A 21,153-nucleotide genomic window follows, 5' to 3' on the forward strand; every position below is an offset into this window, starting at 1 on the left:
ATCATGATAATAAATTACTTTATTTCATCCTTTAATGTTTCTACAAACTTTACCACTATTGTAACTTGCTGTAGATTTATGTTACAAATGACTAACATAAAACAAATAAACTTACCTGTACAAAGTAACAGCGATAGCTAACATACTGACTGATTTGCTCTATCATGAAAATGAACTACTATCTTCTTGAAATAACTCGGTATCTAACTAGCCTAATATTTCACTGAACTTCATAGTTATAATCTACATTCAAATATACCAGAAAAACTTGATATCACATTCTTTTCACTTTCTGGGAGTTCTATACCCTCTAGTTAACAAAGAGTTACAACATTACAAATAATGCTTACAACAATATATATATATATATATGTATAGAAAGAGAGAGGGAGAGAGAGAAAATGTTTAGTCTTAAACTATTATGCTTAAAGCAAGCTCAGTTGGAAGTACTTTTTCAAAACTAAGCATACCTTTATAGTTGTAGTAAAAACAAATTAATCAATTTAGTCTGTTACCAAATGTCAAATTATATTGTATTTTCTAATCAAAATAGAGTGCTTAAGCAGTTTTACACTATTTCAAGTTTAATTGCCAATCAGTTTTTGTATTTTTCAGGCCCATTTCCTCACATAACCAACAATTTACGAATACTTTGATTATTTCAGACTTTGTAGTGGTAAAAACAATACCTAATTAACTTTCAGAGCAACTTATGTTCTGTTCATGCAGAACAATAAATCAAATAGAAGAATACCTATATAATTGAAACTAACTATGGTTCTACTGCTTTGAATTATCTTTTGTGAAGAGCTGGCCTTGTGTTTAGCATTTTTGAATGTGAATCATAAGTTATATGGTTCACTTCTCATTGTTGCACACTTTAGGGCTGTAGGCCATTGATGCAATGTGAATCATAAGTTATATGGTTCACTTCTCATTGTTGCACACTTTAGGGCTGTAGGCCATTGATGCAATGTGAATCATAAGTTATATGGTTCACTTCTCATTGTTGCACACTTTAGGGCTGTAGGCCATTGATGCACTATAACAGTGTTGGTCAAACTCCACTATCTAAATAGAGTAACTCAAGAGTTGGCAGTAGATGCTGCTAACTAACCACCTTCTCTTTTGTCTATAAGTTCAAATATAGGAATGACTAGTGCAAAAAGCCCTTGTACAAATATCAGAAACAAAACAAACCAAAATAAATAATTTGGATAAGGTATGTTACCTCCTCTTCACATAAATAATCTTTCTCGTTCAGTGCTGCCCTTTATTTGCAAAAAAAGTTTGGGCATGCCACAAGCCTTGAATCTCCCACATTTGGAATTGACTGATTCCAATGCGTCAAATCATCATGCGACAAACTTCTACCAATAAGAGTGCGACATACTCTCTTGATGCATGTTACACCCTCTATTCAATTATACTGAACTGCCACTTCTTGTTTGGCAATACTTGTGTTCTAACATTTAGTTTGTGCTCTCTTCAAGTGTTTTATTATAATTTTTTCTGTATCTTTTGTATCAATTTCTCTTTATTATACAGTAGTGATATTTTTAACTTGTTGAGTTATTCTGAAGTGGAATTATTTTGTATTTCCCCCTGGTTATGGAACTTATTATTTCATTACAAAAACTTTTTCTTTGTTTCTACCAACACAATTGTGTTTCGTTATTCATTTTGCATTATGAATTCTACTTTACCACTTCAGAGGTTATATGTTCTATTCACACATTTATATTGGCTTCAGGTTGTGGACTCCGAAAAAAGATTTTTCAGCTTTATTTTATCGGGAGATTGATCGTCCAAGAAAATGATATTCGTCAGGCTTCACCAAGAGTTTTGGGGCCCACACATTTTGACATAAAGTCTGTTGACTTTGGAAAGATAAGACATTATATTGTTATGGTTTTTTGAATACTTTTAATATTATTATCTGTAATTATTTGAGCTTTCTAATATAAGTTTCATTAGTTTAGTTGATACTTATAGTCCAGTTCAGGTTAGAAATTAGGCTTAGTTATATCCTTTCTCCTATACCACTGATACTAGGGGTCTTTATTATTTTATGATTATATGTGATTCATCTGACTGCGATGTCAATCATTCATTTAACTAGATTATTTTTCTTCCATACATCACATTTTATACATAGGTTATTGTTGGTACACACTTATTTCATTTTATAACTTCCCATTTCTTTCATTTTCGATATTATACTTGTTCGATTAGGCATTACACTTGTCTGTTATTTTTGGTTTACTTCTAGTTTTATTTGAGGATTATTGCTAGTTACATTAAATATCATGTCAGCTTAGGCCTAACAAGTGTCTGTTAATTTCTTACTATTCATTTCGTTTAATTTCTGCATTATCCTTCTTTTCGTTTGTGTGGGCCCCTGTGGGCTGGGGTCCACCCTACTTGCTCCTAATGTTACTCCCCATCCTCCAATTATGGCTGAACCCATTTCAGACAGCCCACATTTTTAGCTTTTCTCCAAGTTGCCATGAATTACATTCAGTGCCTGTACTGCAGAATCTGCTTGGCCTGTATAAATTTTTTTCTTTGTTGTTGTTATTGTTTTAGACACATTTCACAGTATATTCCCTTCTCCTGACACTGTTTCTTTATGATCCTTTCTTAAGTGTTCCACCTATATTTAGGGATTTTCGTAGGATACCTCCTCCTTCTTCCCTCCATGTTGTGGGGGTTTGCCATCTTCTGTTCTTTCTTTCCACACGAGGCTTCTTTCCTTTTGGGAACTTCTTGGGTGGGACACAGCTGTTTGTTTCCTGTCTACTGCTAATGGGAACTTATGATCAGATTTTTTTCTCCACCAGTCCATTTTTTTTGGAGACTCCTCCTGTACATTTACTGTCACATGGGGTATCTGCCATGCTATATTTAATTTTTTTTGTTTCATTCCGAGATATTGTCATCTTTATTCTTTTACATGTCCAGCAATTTTCCATTTTTAACCTGTCCTTTCTATGGGTTTCTCCATTCGTCTTGTATGCTCTATGCTGTTTGGAGCTCTGAATCGATCGGTCCCACCTCAATCACTTCTTGGGTCATATTCATTTTCATATGTAGCCTTTGATCATATTTAGGTTTGCTATTTATGCATGTTGGGGTATACCCACATTACCAATTCTTATCTTCCATTTTTTGGGATGCTATTTGAGGTTATTTCATGATTCGGCCCAGTTTCATACCTTGCTCTTTGGACTTATCTGGTACCATATGTCTTTTGTGGGGTGATATGCATTTTACCTGACTCCCACTTTTGGGGGTGATTTTACCTACATTATTCCTTGGATGTATAGCTTTGGTTAGCTACTTCCAAATTGGAGTAATCTTCACATACTCGTATGCTGTATGCTCCTTCAACAGTCAGCTAGGGTTGTTGGATTTTCCAATTGGATATGTTTTTTCTGTTCCACACTATACATTTTCGTAACTTTGGGGTGGGTAATTTTACACACTCCTCTATTGGGACCATTCATTGATTTTCCTCTTCTTCTATACAAGTTGATAGATTTGCATATCACCTACGATGTCGGGTTTCCCACTTCTTCCCCTCTTCTGGATTGTTTCTCTTCACTGATGCTCATCTCCATTGGTTGGGGATGTGGTTCAATCTGTAGGAGGCTTCAGGACTATGGTCTCCAGGTGAATGGTCTTATTCCTTTCACACCCTGACACTTCATCCAGTCCAGTGTACTTTTGTTCACTCTTTCATTGGTGCTTCCATTTTCTGCCAAAACTCGAAGTGATAGCTTAGTAGAATTGAATAGAGGGAGTCACATTTATCAAGAGAGTATGTTGCACTCTTATTGGTGGAGGGTTGTCACATGATGATTTGCATGCGAGACACATTGGAATCAGTCAATTCCAGATGTGGGAGATTCAAGGCTTGTGGCATGCACCAAAAACGTTTTTTGCATATAGAGGGCAGCACTGAACAAGAATAGCTTTTTTTTATGTGAGAGGAGGTAAGTATCTATTGGAAATCCATTTTCAGTATAGGAAAATTATAACTTTTAAGGCGATATTGTGTTTACACATTTGTGTTTCTTTGCATATGACTGACTCCAACAATATTGAAAAGATAATTTTATACATTTTGTAGCATTGGGGAACACTTTTTTTTTACATGTATATATATATATATATATATTCCTTGCACAATGCTTCCCATCCACTTTTACCATAATATACACTTGGGCTTTCCACACATAAAGTATATGTGTTTACAACCACCTTATTTCAGAGTTTTATTATTAAAAACATCTGAAAACTCTTAAAATTCAAGTTAGTCAACACTGCATTTAATATCTTAGATACTGCCAAGTTAATCAGTACCTTTTAATCTTAATTTTCATGTGAAATTTAACTGAACACAAATTAAAATTCTTGTGCACATTCCAAAGTTGATTATAATGTGCTATTGCCAGAAATGTTGTAATGTTTTGTAACAGACAAGTATAGCTATTAAAAAGAAAGGACTTAAGTTTATTAACAGAAGTAGTGTTTGATTTGAAATGTAAACTCACTACTTATCTTAAATAATTTATAACTGTGTTATTTCATTGGTCTAATACTGTTGTTTCAAAATATGTTAAATGAACTTGCATAAATTTTTGTATGCTTTCAAGATGTGCTCTAAAGTGTCAATATTGGTGTATTTTGGACTTTTTAGTCGTTGCTTGAGGTACTGCTGACCAGTATAGAATGAACCATTTTAAAATATCATTCACTGAATGTTCTTTATAAAATTGATAGAATTGTCTTTTACTTTCTGATGTCAAAACAAAGTGGATAATTTATGAAATTGTTTACAGTTTTGTGCAAGCATGTAAAAGTATGGAGAAAGAAGTTTCACTGAAATTAGACCAGTATGTAGTTTGTGATAACATTGATATTGAACTGATACTTCAAGAGTATGAAACATTCCAATTTATCAAGTTCCGAAAACATCCTCGTATAGTGAAAAAGATTGAGTCTGGTACGTATATGTAAGAAATGAACAATTGTGTTATTATTTGTCTGTTATTATGTACATGTATATTTTTAAATCTACCTATTTAACTATTTACACCAAACATAAATTAATTTTTTCTCAGTTAGTAACAAATACATATGTATATGTTTTTCTAATTAAAGGGTTTGATTTTGCTACTTGAGTTAACATGTATAACAACTGAACACACTGAAAAGTAATTTAGTCAAAAGAGAATAAGGTCTGCTTTTGTTATACATGCTCTGCATTGTACGTAGTTTTGCTACCTGACTGAAACTATAGTAAAAATAGTTTTTTTCTTCTCCAATAAAAATATTGAAAGTATTTCTGTGTTTATTTTTTGTTATTATTATTATTACTATTCAAGTGAAATTCCTTTACAATGTGTCAGTGAATTTGGATAATGCTTCAAAACCACATGTAAGTTGGGAATACTGTGTGAAATATGTGAAACTAATATTTGAATTATTTTCATTACTGCTTTCCACATATTGATCTTCTCTTGCACCCTACTTATTTCCATGTTTTTCCAGTTGAGTTCAATTTCTTTTAACTAGTTTTAGGTTTTCTTGCTTTTGATTTTATATAACTGTTTCAGACCATATTACTCACCCCTACACTTGACAATCAGCAACTTGGCACTACTGTCCAAATGTTTTTTTGCTAATGCACAAAGCTGTTAAAAGAGCTCACATCTTTCTGCATAATAACATGTATTACATTAGTCTATGATGCAATCAACATTAAACTTTACTCCTCCACCAATAGTAGGGTGACACAACCTCCTTGTGCAGTACTTCCTTTTAGCACTTTTCATAAACAAAAAGCCCATTTTTTTCCCTTGGCACTAAACTGTTCAAACATGTTATTTTTCTTAATCCTTTTATCAAACAAAGAATCTTTTGTACTGATCCTATCTGTTGAATTAAAAATATTTTCAGTTAAAGCTTCTAATAAGAATTGTTATCCTGTTCAGAACTATTTTAATCTTTCCAGTTCTTCTTGGCTGTAACATGTGTTCAGTTCTCTGTTTGGACCTTTGGCCACCTGTTCCCAGTATCATATTTCTCTGAAGACAAATTTTCTTCTCTTTCCATCTTGTGGGAGATCTTGCTTTAATATATTTCTTTAGACACTTCCAACAATCTTTTTCACAGGGACAGGCTGATTTTATTCCAGACCATTCATTCATTACCAAAACTTGGGCTGCTTGGGTGGGTGACCTGATGTTTTTTCCCTTGAATTTGTTTTCTGTGTGATCATCTCTTTTGTTCTTTGCAGACAGTGTAATGTTACGTTGCTAGACCGTATTTTATTCCATTGCTCACACTACTCCTTTTAGAGGCATTAAAAATCATATTTTCCTGCCAGGGGATCCCTCTAGTTTTCAATATTTATCTCCTTCTTCTTTCATTGGATGGGTAAAGCAACTAATGTGGTTTCACTATTCCTCCATGGGAGATGTCACTTTTCATCATTTTAATGCCACCTCTCATGAAATTTATCTTCTCACAGCTTTTATTGCAATCGTCATCCCCTTAACATCTTGTGGATGGGGATCTGGATAACTCCAAGCACCTTCGCTATATTACTTTCATCACTTTGCAATCTTGTCAATCTCTTAATTTTGTCTCCATCAATTTGCTAATCACTAATATTCCCAGACTAAGGAGATGTGTTGTTAGTAATTTTTTATTATTACATCTATGATTTTACCTTTTAAATGGAAAAAAAAAGGTGAAGAAACCCTCAGTATATAGATATATATTTAGCTTCCAAGGTATGCCATATGAATAAAAAAAGAGAGTGACTAAGCTACCATGTAACTATCCATGGTAACCCATAGTATAATCTCTCAGTTAGAGATTTTATGCACATGAGATGATTCCTGTTTGGTCCACACAGTCCTTTTCAGTGCTCTTCCTTATGAAAATTTCTCCTCTACTACTTGAGCAGGAGAACTTTTACTTCTGCAGTATCTAGTTGCTGTGAGAGGATCAATATAGAGAATTTGACTTCATACTGGTGTAATTTCGCTGGTAAATGCTCCACTTGATTGGAATTAAGGTAGGATTGTCAAACTGTAAAAGTACTACAGGCCAGCCAACACTAAGAACGAGACCGTCGTGTTGGTTGAGGCCAACTGATTTTTGATTTCTTCTCTCAGTGATTCATCCCTGAACCTGCATATTCTTGTAAATGTTTCCGTTAAGTATTTCTTTCATGCTGTATAACTTGACATATTGCCATAACTGCACTTACTTTCTATAATCTGTCAACCTCTTGTAATATATTTATAATGCAACTCAGCAGCCTTCATATTCCACCTTTGTAGTATTTAACAAAAAGTAGAAAGTGTATGATAGACTTATATTAGGCAAAGAATATTCCCTATTTGAAATGGATGCAGTCTCTCTCTCTGAATACTGCTACCACCAGCCCTCCCTAGTGATAGACATACTCTAAGAACTTTCTGTTGCTGTAGGCTCAGAAATGAGTTTATTGTTTTCATTTCTTTCTTTACACCAGTCCATCCACCATTTTTTCAGTTTAAGATTCTGTGGAGAGGCGAGTAGCTTGGTTTAAAATAAACATTTTCCTTACCTGAGGATGTGTTTCAAATAGATATTAACCTCTCCACAGAACCACCTAACCTACCTCTCCACTTCAGCTGTTTCTATTTGCCTCATCAAGAAGGAGTTTTTGGTTTGCACAAATATCTCAAGGGTAGTACTTTACAAGGAGGATGTTTCCATTCTGTTGGTGGAAGGGTAAGGTATAATGTTGATTGAATGATAGAATAACACAGTACATGTTATTACTGTTCAGCACTAACTCCACGGCAATAAATAATTATCTGTGAAGAGGAGAGTATCTATCTCAAATACATTTTCATGTATGGAGAATGATAACTTTTTATCAGTTTAAAAACTAAAATCAGCTTATTTTATTAGGATTTGAGGAGTTAATATGACTTTGTGTATTCAGTTGAGTTCTTATTTTTTACCCATCTTTTCACATTTTTTCTTCTCCATTACTGTAAAAGATTTAATTCACTTTAGCATTTATATACCAGCATATACAATATGTATTTCTACTTATTTTTTGGGGTCAGGTAAGGCATAATGGTGATCTGAGAGCTTAAAGGCTCATTTACACATCCAGTTGTTGCAAAAATGTTCACCACAGTTGAGAATCATGAGTGTGTTATAAGAGTGATGGTCAAATATCACCATTTCAGATCTCTAGTCAACCTGACCTCTCGAGGCTCATACACACACAAGATTTGCTTCCCCCCTCCGATTCCGAATATGCACTGCAAAATGCTCCACATGCAAGGCAAACACAAGTAGTTTGCTTTGAACTTTGTACCATAATGAACTAAACAGCATACAGTTTCCACACAGCTGTCTACCATCAACTTCTAACAGTTTTCATCAATGACAATAAATTGCATGAAAATAAAGCCACATGAAAGTACCACATGATTAACCCATTTGCCTCGGGTAGGTCAAAGTGTGCATGTTACAACTTTTCACAGAGTTCAAAATTTAATTAAAACTACTTTATTATCAATGTATATGAATAAACTCAGAATCAGAACATGGATAATAAATCAGAGTTTAGTATTATTTAAGTTTTAAGTTCATAATTTTATAAGGAAACATTTAAAAAATTATCAGTCTCCCCAAGTACGAGAACTGTGACGTTTGTTAATTATGTCTTCCCTCTTCTCTAATTCTTTTACCACCCCTCTGAGAAGTACGAAATTTAACTTATGTTACTCATTATAATGTTGCCATTGTTCAGGCAAAGCATAATTTACATAGTTTTCAATCTTATTTAGTTACAAAGCAATAAACTAGAAAATCAAACCCCTCTTGCCATGCCAACCTGACACTTCCTCTCTTTCAAAACTTGCCAATAGTTCTCACTGAATTTAGGACTATATTATTTATAACCAATAGAAAAGCAAAGATTTTCTCTATCAAATGATATATTATATTACATTGTTTTCAGTAAAGAGAATTGTCTGTTTACCTTCCAATTCAGACTTTATTCCCACAGGAAACACATCAATGAACGTAGCTTAATTTTTAATAGCATTTGTCGTACAGTTAGAAAACCAGAAAAACTGTTATAGATATGGAACATTGTTTCCTTTTTGCATGTTATTATTTTGTGTTCTTTGATGCATTACTTAATTAAATAAAAATGATTTAATGCAGTAGTACCATTAGTATAAAAAAGTAGGGTTAACTTTCATCAACAGTTAACAGCAAAATAAAAAGAACATCAGGTACATACTTTAGTTTTTGTTTTCAGATGTATTCTTTATTTATTACTATAAAAGTAACTAAAATGTAAAAATTGAAAACTTTTTAAGTTAGATAAAGTGAAAGGAATAATAATATTAACAATAATTTTTTATGAGGTACGCTCACAAGTAGTCTGTACATTATGTAATTCGATACTGCAATGTAAACTGCACATTCACCACGTGATTTGCAATTTATATGCCATGAATATTAGATCAAAGGGCAATAAAACAATAAAATTTAAATCTAAATAAATAAATACTGTTAAAAACTTTAAGCCACTTAGGTTAAACAATTGTGGTTTTCTGTTATAACTTGCAGTCATTCCAAAAAGAAAATATGGGAAGTTTAGAATTATTAACTCACTTTTATGGTAGTTATGAGGTCAGTCAAATCAATTGACCTCATATAGAGTTAAATATTATCTCCAAAAAGCAACACAAAATCTTGTATGTTATATAACATTGTTTTCATATTCCTTGAGTGATGCACATATTTTAAAGACAAATGACATCAAATAATAATAAGTAGTTTTAATTTTAAAATCTTCAAGGTTTCTTTATTTTCTGTTTGGAAATAATTTGTAAGATATCAAAGTTAGTAGTTGGTACACAAGCAGATTCTTACAATAACTTGATTATAAACAGCATGTCAATTGGACCAAAACAAATCATAAATGAAAACAATAAATCAAGTTGTAACTTTCAAGTAATTATATCTTAAAATACAGAAGATATTTTCATGTTTATTGGAAAAGCTGCTCATTTTATCCTCTTGCATATTGTCCTACTTTAGCACTTGCTGAGGGTAAGTAACATGTAGGGTATATTATAAATAACAGTTTTTCGTTGAGCATGAAAGTGCATTTGACTTCTTTAGCACTGATAAAAAGTCATAAAGGGAAACAACATGCAGTGTAAATTGTAAATAAAGTTTTTCATTGTACATCAACATGCTCTTTTCCACTTGCAGAAGGTAAGCATGTAGTGTACATTGTAAATAACATTTTTCATTGACACTGAAGTGCTTCTTTTCTTTTTTTGAGTTTATTAAATTCTACCTATGGGACCCTTGAAAATTTCACTGGAACTCTTGAAAAAAAAAGCTGCGAGTCCGAGACCCTTCACTGTGGGATCCGAGTGAGAACTCTACTATTCCATTAAATTAGGCCAAGAGTTGATGGTGGATGCTGTTGGCTAGCTTTCTTCCCTCTAGTCTGTCAGTTCTAAATTACGGATGGCTAGCACAGATAGTCTCTTTGTAGCTTTGCAAGAATTTTTGAAACAAACATATAAACCTATTATTATTATTATTGTAAGTGGCTTTGAATTTCCTTGGTTTATCCACTTAATATGCAGTTACTTTATACATACTTTTCAATATTAGACATTCAAAATAAGTGAGACTTTTTTTTCTTGCAGTTGAGACCAGTTAACAACAAGTAATTATAGTCTATCATGTACACATGCTACAGTTTAAACAAAAACCACAGAAAAGGGATGTCTCTCATGAAATATGGGAGTTGGCATGTGTGGTTTTACAACATTCTGTCATCTGATACTCATCATATGGCTTAATATAAAATGGTTACATAATCAGTTTTACGAATAGCATAGAAAAATTGCTTTATCTTTCTGATATAAACATATTTAGAAAAAAGGGATTCTTTTTGAAGATATACAAATATTAAGCCTAATTCCAATTCACATCATTTTTTTTTATGCCCTTAATGTGAAGCATCACAGGGTGAGGGCAAGTTGGTTTGCACCTGTCCTGATCTTGTGAACAGAATATTTTAAGATAGGATAGATGGAAATTTGGCCAAACTTATACAAAAGGTACTATATACCTGATTAATTTTTGATTGTCATGGATCAAGGTCAAAATATCACTGTTATATAGAAAATCTGACCCAATCTTGAGAACAAGTACTATATTAAATTAAGGAGACTTAGACCTGATTAACTTTTGAAGGTTGTGGGTCAAATATCAGTTCAAAGGTCACTGGTGTATTTAAAATCTGCCCTAAACCTTGTGGACAGATATTACATCATCAAATTCAGGGTGACTTAATCGTACAGCATAAATTTATTAGGGAACATAGATGTTTCATAAATGCAATTTGCACTTGTTTTGCATTACTTTCATTCTTTTTGCAATTGTATAACGTGTGTTTCAAGATGTTAGACAATTTTACACTATCAAAGTTAACTTTTAATGATGGTATTTAACAGTTTTTGATTACTTTAAGCATAGTTTCATACATCATTCTGAGAACAAATTTTATGTTCAGTCCCATTGTCTTATGATACATGTATTTTATTTTCTAATAATATTTTATTCATGACAAAAAAATATATAAAGACGTTATAAATTTTTTAATAGGAATTGGTGAAGAATCAACCACAAGATACCCCAGGAAGCTTTCTGGTAAATCAAGGTGATTAAAAATAAGGATATATTACTTAGAACTTGTTTATTTGTACATTTTCTATTTGTGCACTTCCTTATAGAGAATTCAGTACACTATATTAAAATGATTTTGAATATTCAAATCATTACAACCAATATAAAGTTGCAGTGTAATGACGTATCAGAACTACATTTTGACATTATTTGGCATTTTGTAGTTAGTATGATGCTATCTAAAATTAATCACCTTGGGGAAGGATATGTAGTCTTTTCCATTGTAAACTATTCAATCACCCAGATCATAATGATGTATTCAGATCAGAGATTTATAATTTACAAGATAGGAATATTCCTGATACTTGTAGACATTTAAAAGCAAAGAAATATACAGATAAAATTGGGCACTATTACCATTCAGAAAAAGACTTTTAACAAGCCATATCACAACTATAGTAAGCAAAATGTAGTATTTTGTAGAAGGTGATAATCCACAAACACAAAGATCAGTGGTATAAGCCATCCACTTATTCCAGGCAACAGTATGCAAGGCTGTCTGCTTGGAAAAGCAACACAAATCACATGTACACAAGTTGCTCCCATGACATTTATTAAACCATTGCATACCTGAAGCATCTGGAGAGTAAAATGTGTGTTCTTGCTATTCCACACTGGTGAAGTCTCTGGATGCAGTTCTGATGGATTTCTGTATAATAGGACTGTTGAAGTGGGTGCTAAGAAACTGTTGTGCTCATACACTAGATGGATAATAAAAAGCATGATGCAAGGAAGAGGGATGTGTTTTAGGCTTGACAGCTTTATCTGGAACTTTTCCTATGGAACTATGCTTCAGGGCTGTTGTCAGGATTCACAGATAGTGCATTACCAAATGTGAATACATAATTGAGTCTCCAAAATAATTTTGATATAACATACACAACCTCTGTATAAGTATTCAGCTTTATTATTTTACAACAATCCAAAAGATTTTCTTCCATTACACAAGATTTATTAACATAGAAATGCCTGATTCTGTAATATTTAAATATAGTTGAAATTTTCTTAAGTGTGTCTTTTTGGAGATGCTTTGAATCTTGAGTTTGGTATGGTATACTTCATTTGAAATTAATGGATAAAATAATTTTAAGGTATTGTAAAATACCTTGGTGTATATGGATACAGAGAGTAGCTAAGTCTAATCTTATAACTTCATCAACTTGGGAGAATCTAAGAAAAAAATCGGTTAGATACGTACTAAATTATTGCTTTTAAACTGTTGGTAAAAATTTAATTTCCGTCTGATAAATGAAGTGTTTATTTGGGTTAATAAAACCACTAAGACAAGTGAGGCATATCTGGAATGACCTTTTGCTTTACTCTCCTTCCCAGAACAGGGCATGTCATTAGATTTATTACAAGAATTGGTTTTTTTTGCATTGGATATAGCTTCCAAGATTAAATGATTTTACAGGCGGCTATATCTTGCAAAAGTTTTCACATTTAATTATTAATGAAGGAAATGCCAGAAAGAACTGGTTGCTATGTTCTAGCATTTTACATGAAAAGATTTAAAAGCTTTGAAAAATCCAGAGATCTGTAGTTTAAAAAGTGTCTTTACAGAAGATTAAAGGAAGATGGTTAAAAAGTATTCACTGCTGTGATTGATTTAAGTGTTTTGTGTAATTTAGAGCTAAGATTCTTGCTGAAAATTATTTTGTGATCTTTTATTATGATTTAATGACAAAATTTATGGTAATTTAAATTAAATGAAAAGGTTGTCTAGTCATATAACAGTATCAGTGCATACTTATAGTTTGTAATTAGACTGTTAAGAATAAATTAATAACTGTTGTTGATAATGTCATTATTGAAAGCATAGCACAACATCAGCTGGATCTAACTTGAGTTAAGAAAATCCAATTCCAATACGGTACTTCCCTCCGTAGTTCCCTTTGAAGTTAGTGTCACTACTTTGGGTGTCACACAGTCGACAGGCGCTATACCACAGACTTCAGGTGCTGGTGACCTGACGGGAGATTTGTCTACGTTTAATCGCAGGGTGATTGAAAGTTATTTGGGTCAGTCTTTATCTTCAGACATTGTCCCTCTTTCTCCTGAACCTGTGAAACCTGTCTGAGGCTCTTCACAGAAATCCTGAGGGGTTTCCTGGGGACACCCCTCCCTCCTTGCTTGCTCATTGGCTCGTTTATCATCTTTGGCTCTGGTTTTACATACATGGTATCTTTGTTGTTGGGACCTTCTAGGTCGTGAGTCTGTTTTATCTCGTCCCCGTTTACATGCTCCTTATCTCCAGGATTTGTATGTGGCTCCATTTTTAAGACATTTCGTCTTTGATACTGTCCCAGAATCCTTGGAGTCTCAGGTGGCATTTGCCCAGCAATACTCTACTATTTCCCATCTAGTTTCCCGTTTATTTCAGTCAGAGCCATGTGTGGTGCCTATTTCAGTTTCCTGTCCATCTCCTTCCCATCTCTCACCTGTCCCTCCTTCCCATGGTGCCACGGCTCGCTGTTTTTCATGATGATGTACAATATGCCACCAACAGTTCTAGTGACTACCTGGTGGGTTTAGGCAAAGTGGGAGCTTGCCTTGTGGCCTTCGTTCATCAGTGGTGCCCTTTCATCTCAGATGTTTGGGTTCTTCAGGTTTTGTCAGAGGGATTCGAATTTCCGTTTCTTGCCTCGCCTTCCTTGTCCCAGATATCCGTTTCATTCCCTTCTCCTCGGGATCCAGTAACTTGACAGTGTCTATCAGAGTCAGTACGGGACCTCCTCACCCAACAGGCTATAGATCCTGTTCCACGTCATTCACCAGGGTTTTCCTCCTGTCTGTTTGTTGTTCTCAAAAGAACAGTGACTGGAGGCCTGTCATCAATTTGTCCTACCTCAATCGCTTTATTCACCTCCCACATTTCACGATGGAGGCCTACCTCAATCTTTGGTGGGCTTTATCTCCAGGTCTATGGATGACCAAGATGGACGTTTACAATCCCTATCTGCATATTTCCATCTTGAAATGGTTTCGTCCTTATCTTCGGTTCGTCCATCAAGGAGTGGTATACCAATTTTGCACCCTACCTTTCAGGCTGGCTTTGGCTCCATACATTTTCTATCGGGTGGTATGAGCTTTTGCTCTTCATCTTCCTGCTCTGGGGTTGCATTTCCACATTTACATGGATGTCTGGCTACTTCTGGCCCATTCTGAACAGGAGTTGGTCTGTCATACTCATCATCTCCTTCATAAAGCTGCTATGGTAGGCTGGTTGGAATTGTCAGTTTGCCATGCCCTGTGTGCTCCCTCACTTTCTGCACGTCATGTTCTGTCAATTTGGGGATGTTGTCTTCTATAACACCACTAATCCCCCCTCGGCTGTGCACACATATGCTCCCTTGAGTGGACTCTGCATGATCAATGGAACCTTTTTCCGGATTCCTTGGATGCTTCTATCATCCTTCCTCATTCCCTTGTAGATGATCTCCTTTGGTGGTTGGATAAGACACACATTGGCGGGGGTCCCTTTCCTCCTCCTCCGGACTTACATTTGTTCACGGATGCATCCCTTCAGGGTTGGGGTGCATGGGTTGATCACCAGGAGGCTTCAGGTCGTTGGTCTATAGACAAAAAATTTTTACATATCAACGTCATAGAGCTCCTAGCCATTCGTCAGGCTTTGGTTCACTTTCTTTCCATTGCCAAACATTGTCTGGTAATGATCCATTCTGACAATTCCATGGTGGTGGCTTATATCAATCACCAAGGTGCAGTCAAATTCCCTCTGTTTTCACATATTGGATCTCCTATATTGGTCCCATGCACAACACATTCGTTTAAGTGCATGTCATGTCCTGGGTGCTTTAAACCTGCCCCAACAAGGTTTACCCGACGGAGTGGCCCCTTCATCCCCTCGTTTTCCTGTGGCTTTGCAGTCTGTGAGGTGTTCCTCACATCGATGCTTTTGCCACTGCTCTCAAATTCATATATGTTTATCCTCCTAACAGATTGCTTCATTGGGTATTTCCCTGATCCATTCCACTCTTTGTCGGATCCTTCTGATTGCTCCATACTGGCCAGCTCAACCATGGTGTCTTTGTTTACTCCAACTTGAATTATTCCATCCAATACCACTTCCCTTATTACCCTACTTCTATTGTCAACCCCAGTCACAGGTTCTACATCCCACATTTCATGTGCTCTGTCTTCATGCCTGGCTTTTGTCTGGTCCTTAGCAAGGAGATCTGGTTTCTCCCTTTGTGTAGGTTCTCATTTGGCCCAGTTCATCCATCCTTCCTCCATGGAAGTGTATCAGCGAAAGTGGAAGGTCTTTCACACATGGGCCCAGGCTCGGGGTTTTTCGGCTGCTCGCCCAACTGTTGCTGGTGTCTCCAAGTTTCTCATCTGGCTTTTCGACCAGAGGTCTTCCGGGCTTCTCGACTTCAGGTTATCAGGCAGCTTTATCCCATACCTTTCACCTTTCCTGTTACCAAAGGATTTTTCTCTCACCCATCTTTACCATATTAATCCATTCCTATTGGATTCGTCGACCTCCTTGGTGACCTGCTCTTCCGGATTAGGATATTAATGTGGTCCTCCATTCTCTTACCTTACCTCCATTCAAACCTATATCTTCGTGTTCTTTGTTACACCTGTCCCTTAAGGTGTATTTCTTTCTCCTTCTGGCCTATCAATGTCAACAGTCTGACTTGTTCACCATCGACATTACATGCACACTTTATATTCTTTTATCCAGATCATTCCTTCCTCCCCAAAACACCTCGGCAGCTTGTGAGGGTAAGTTCTCCTTTTCACCTGTTTCCCTACCCTCTATTTCTCGTCTCTACCCCCTGTCTCAATCCGGATAGACTGCTATGTCCTGTGCGTGCCCTTCATTGTTATATTGCTTGCATGGTTTCCTTCCATGGTTCCTGTTCCTGTCTCTTTACCTCTTGGCAACCCTCTTCATCCATGATCTATCTCTCTCCTCTTACACTCACCAATTGGTCTCTTTTTTTGATCCAGTTGGCTTATTCTTCCTTGTCCCCTTCCCAGTGTACTTTGTTCTGTGTTTCCTCTTGTCAAGTCCAACACCTTGCCTTTTCCCTCACCTCTCTCTTCATCGACCTTTGGAGGAAATCCTACAATTGGGCATATGGACTAACCCTAACATGTTCATCTCCCATTATTTACATCATATCGTGGTTTTGGCTTTTTGCCTACCACCTGTCATTATACACTACTCTTCAGTGCAACTTTTACACTGGGTAAGTCTATTAATCATTTATTTTCTTTTAGGGGCCCAATCTTCACAACTTTATTATTTGGATCCCACTCTTTGGTGAGTAGTGCTTGCCCATGGATTCTTTAACTCTAAATCTGCACAGTATGCCATGTTGAATAGTGCTTTCTTTCCATGGCTTCACACACTCATCTTTGAGATGGGGTGTTTCACAAGGTCGCTTGTAGGGGAATAACTTCAAGATATTTGCTTCATGAATTGGCCTGTCCTGAACCATACCACTCATGGACTCAGAAGGGGATAGCTGCTCATCCCTGTCATGCCTTGATTGAATAAGTTGGTATGGTCTGCTTTTCAAAATAATCACCCATTGCACTGTCTCGGGTGACGACGTTCCTCAGCGCTCTCCAATGCATTCTCACTCTCCTTTCTTCTAGTGGAGTATGGGAGTCCTTACCACTTACCAAGCCACTGGGATAGTTGACCATGGAGGCACCCTGTTGAATGGGTTCCGCTTAAGATGGCTATAACATTCAGTTCAGTGTAGGGAAGTTGTGTTCTGCCAGTATAGATGATATGATATCCTCTGATTTGTGAATAAATAAACAACAGAGTGAGACATCAAAATGCAGTTCACCCCTTTGATCGAGATCCATCTTCCTACCCTCGCGTGGATGTTGGTACCTTATGGGTTGGTTTCAATTTTTGGGTGAACCAATCAGCATTAGTCCTCGCTCAGGTTTTGGGTTGTCTATCTTCCTCCCTCGATTCCTCCTTCTGTGTTTGGGTCACAGTTGAGATATGTGTGACTCTTCCAGTTCTATCCTTGTTTCTCCCTCGTTCTTTCTTCTTACATGGATGTTATTGCCCATTGTATGGTCCTGACCTGTTTCACAGTTGTGGGAGTTGATTGCATGCAATAAACTTCCTTTCAGTACCGGATGTCACATTCCCAGATCAATAGCTCAGAGCTCATCTTGCATAATACCTAGGAATCGGAGTAGTTCTGGATTCCCCAATTCTTGGGTATGAGGTGAAGCTGGTATGATCCTCATCCTACTGTCATGCAAATTTTGGTACCTTGCAAGGAGGTTTTGGATGTAGTTAACTTGTCAAGTATGGTTTGCTGCACTCTAGATAGTGTACACCATGAGATGCATCTTCGTCTACCCACTTTCTTATTGTGGGATTGAGTTACTATATCTTTCTCCAGTTAGAATCACTTTCCTACCACTTTTTCTCCCACTAGGATGTGGTCCTCTCATTTACTGCCCTGATTTTTACACATTTCTCAACTGGGCAAAGAGTATACCTGGATCAGAAGAGGTTCGGTTCCCCTCTCCAGATCTTCGGATCTGACTCTCTCATCTACAGGGGTATCCTTCAGACGCTTTTGGAGGGTACGTCTGTTCTTCCCTCACACCGGTCCCTCCTCCTAATCAATGTGTGATTCTAGCTAATCTTGTGAGAAGAGGGAAGTACTAAATCAGAAGTTATAATTTTCTTATACTGAAAATGTATTTCTGATAGATACTTCCCTCCTCTCACACTTCCCACTCTTCCTCCCCACTCATTTCCAGTGCTTCTGTCATCTGCCAAACTTTGAAGTGATAATTTGGTAGATGCACATAGAGGGAGTCACATGCATCATGTGAGTGTACTATGATCCTATTGGTGGATAAGTGACACATGATGATTTGCATGAGAGACACGTTAGAACCATTTGTGGCATGTGTAATAAAAAAGTTTGCATATAGAGGGCAACAATCAACAAGAATAGCTAATCTTGTGAGCGGATGGAAGTACCTGTCAGAAATATATTTTCAGTACAGGAAAATTATAAGTTTTTTATATTTGGGATGCAGTAAATAACAAGTTAATGGGTTATTTTAACATTCGTGATTATATATGACTTTATTAGATTTTTTGCCTTTTTGCATTACATGTAGCATTATGAAATGTTATGTGTATGCTTTTAGACAGATTATTCTGAAACATTAGGTTAAACTTTGCATGCTTTGTATTATTGAAGACAGATTTATTTAAAACTATCTAGCTAGTTACATAAATAATGTATGCTTAGTTTGAGCCTGCCCAGTCTTTTATGAAGAATTAATTATTCTAAACGTTTTATTCTTGATTAAGAAGAAAATATTGTAGTAAGGTTTGCTAGATTGTGTTTATTTTCATTTCTTGATGTAGTTGGTAACATGTTGTCATAATTGAAGACAATAAGTTAAAGAATTCTATATACAGAAGGTAATTGGTCACTTAAAAAAGACATTGATCAAGACAGTTATATATTCATTGAAGAATGTGATGTCATGTTACAAAATGTTTTATTTTCAGTTTATTTAATGACTATATAGATGTTTGAAAGTGTGCTCTATTTTGCACATTCTTCACACAAGCCTATATTGAAATTCATAGTTTACTCTCAATGATAGCTATTTCTTAAAAGAAATTGTGTTGATAACTTGCAACTGGGTGTATTTTTTAGTCGAACATCTAGAATCAACAGCACACCAACTGTAAATGGGTCTAGTCTTACCAGTTCTGTTATGAATAGTGCTGATGCTAATCTGGAGGGGGAAAGCTCACCAGCTGAAATCTTGCATCGCATAACAGCAATTGCAAAAGCCCACAGTGAAGAGTTTAGAGTACAAGTAAGATGCTATCATAAAATGCTTAATAATAAGATAATATGAAATAAATGACAATAAGGTAGATATATTTTCAGGTGTCAATACAACATATTATTATTATAAAATTGGATAAAGTGATGGTTTTTTTAATGGTTTTGCTGCATTTTTTCTTTTTTGGAAAAACGCTAATGATATGTACATCACTTATTAAATGCCATCAGTCTAATTGGTTGCCAGATTAAGTTGAAGCAGTGGTTTATAGTTTTTTTTTTAGGCTAATGCAAGTACACTTTATAAACCTGGAACATCAAAATGATTATAGTTAAAAAGAAGCATCAAAGATTAATAATAGAGATAATCAAAGAGCCCAGACAGATTCAAGTTTGTATACGTGTTTACAGAAACTTAGTGTATAGAGTGAGACTGCTCATTTTTTCTTTATCTATTATTAGTTTGTACTCTAAAAAATTGTGATTATCTATAAGTGTTGATATCAAGATTTTTATTTGAAGTTTCTGAGTGAAACCAGTGTTTTGGTGATAAAAAATACATTTATTCTTCTCCGTACATTTTAAAATTATAGAAACAACGGACTTTATAGGATTGTTTGAAAATGTCTAAACCACAAATGTATGTTATTGGCTGTCAAAAAGTTATTAAGTGTTTATAAGTGCTTAGAATTGTTTTTTTGTAATTTATAAATTGCAAAACATATATGTTATTTGAAGATGTATATCATAAACTATATTTCGGATGTATACATATATATGTGATGATTATACATGGCCTTAGTCCAGTAATTTCTAGAATCTGATACTAGGCAACAATCTTGACACTTGAAAAAGTTTTTGCCACTTTTTCTCCATAGCATACGTACTCAGTAATTAACTTCAGTATTAGCTGCTCATTAATTTTGTAAACATAATTCATGTATGTTTCTAACTGATGAAATTGATGTCTGTACAAATTATTTTTAATATTATCTTTTATATAACAAAAGGACACCAAGATCAGTCCACCTACATGTAATACTTCTGATCTTTTTGTGGATGGTGTTCGTATGGATCCAAATCTAACTAGGAAAGGACAAGTTGAGGTAATTTTGACATTTTTTGCAAAAATAGCATATCTCAACATTTGGTCTTATTTAACTGTTTTATTAAACAAAAGATGTGCTTATTTTTATTTTGAGGACATTGTAAGTTTTGATACATAAATACTATAAAATGTGATTGTGTTCCATTAGTTTGAAGCATGAGTTACTGACATGCATATTTGTGATTAATTCAAAATTTCCTTTATCAACCTTTTTTATATTAAATATAAATGCTATAGATTACTATTTTGTCAAACAAGTGGAAATTGAACTAGGTTTGCTTTGATGGATCATTTTAATTTTCAACTTAATTAATAAGTTTGTACTATTAACTTCTGATATGATACCTTACCTCTTCTAACATAATAGTTTTTCTTGTTAAGTGCTGCCCTCTCTATTCAAAA

The 21,153-nt window shown here is 35.1% G+C and overlaps 1 protein-coding gene across 4 annotated transcripts in view; it reads left to right on the top strand.

Moving 5' to 3' along the window:
* The window catches only part of LOC106463087 (katanin p60 ATPase-containing subunit A-like 2), an 83,186-nt gene that overhangs the window by 18,312 nt on the left and 43,721 nt on the right, over window positions 1-21,153 (top strand). For all 4 annotated transcript variants that reach the window (XM_013923056.2, XM_022390499.1, XM_022390500.1 and 1 more), the window contains 4 exons: window positions 4,848-5,011; window positions 11,731-11,785; window positions 19,509-19,674; window positions 20,654-20,749. In XM_013923056.2, the coding sequence (XP_013778510.1) occupies window positions 4,848-5,011; window positions 11,731-11,785; window positions 19,509-19,674; window positions 20,654-20,749 (481 nt within the window). The remainder of the gene's footprint in view (window positions 1-4,847; window positions 5,012-11,730; window positions 11,786-19,508; window positions 19,675-20,653; window positions 20,750-21,153) is intronic.

The sequence above is a fragment of the Limulus polyphemus genome, unplaced genomic scaffold (assembly GCF_000517525.1).
Source record: "Limulus polyphemus unplaced genomic scaffold, Limulus_polyphemus-2.1.2 Scaffold1321, whole genome shotgun sequence".
NCBI classification, from domain to species: Eukaryota; Metazoa; Arthropoda; class Merostomata; order Xiphosura; family Limulidae; genus Limulus; species Limulus polyphemus.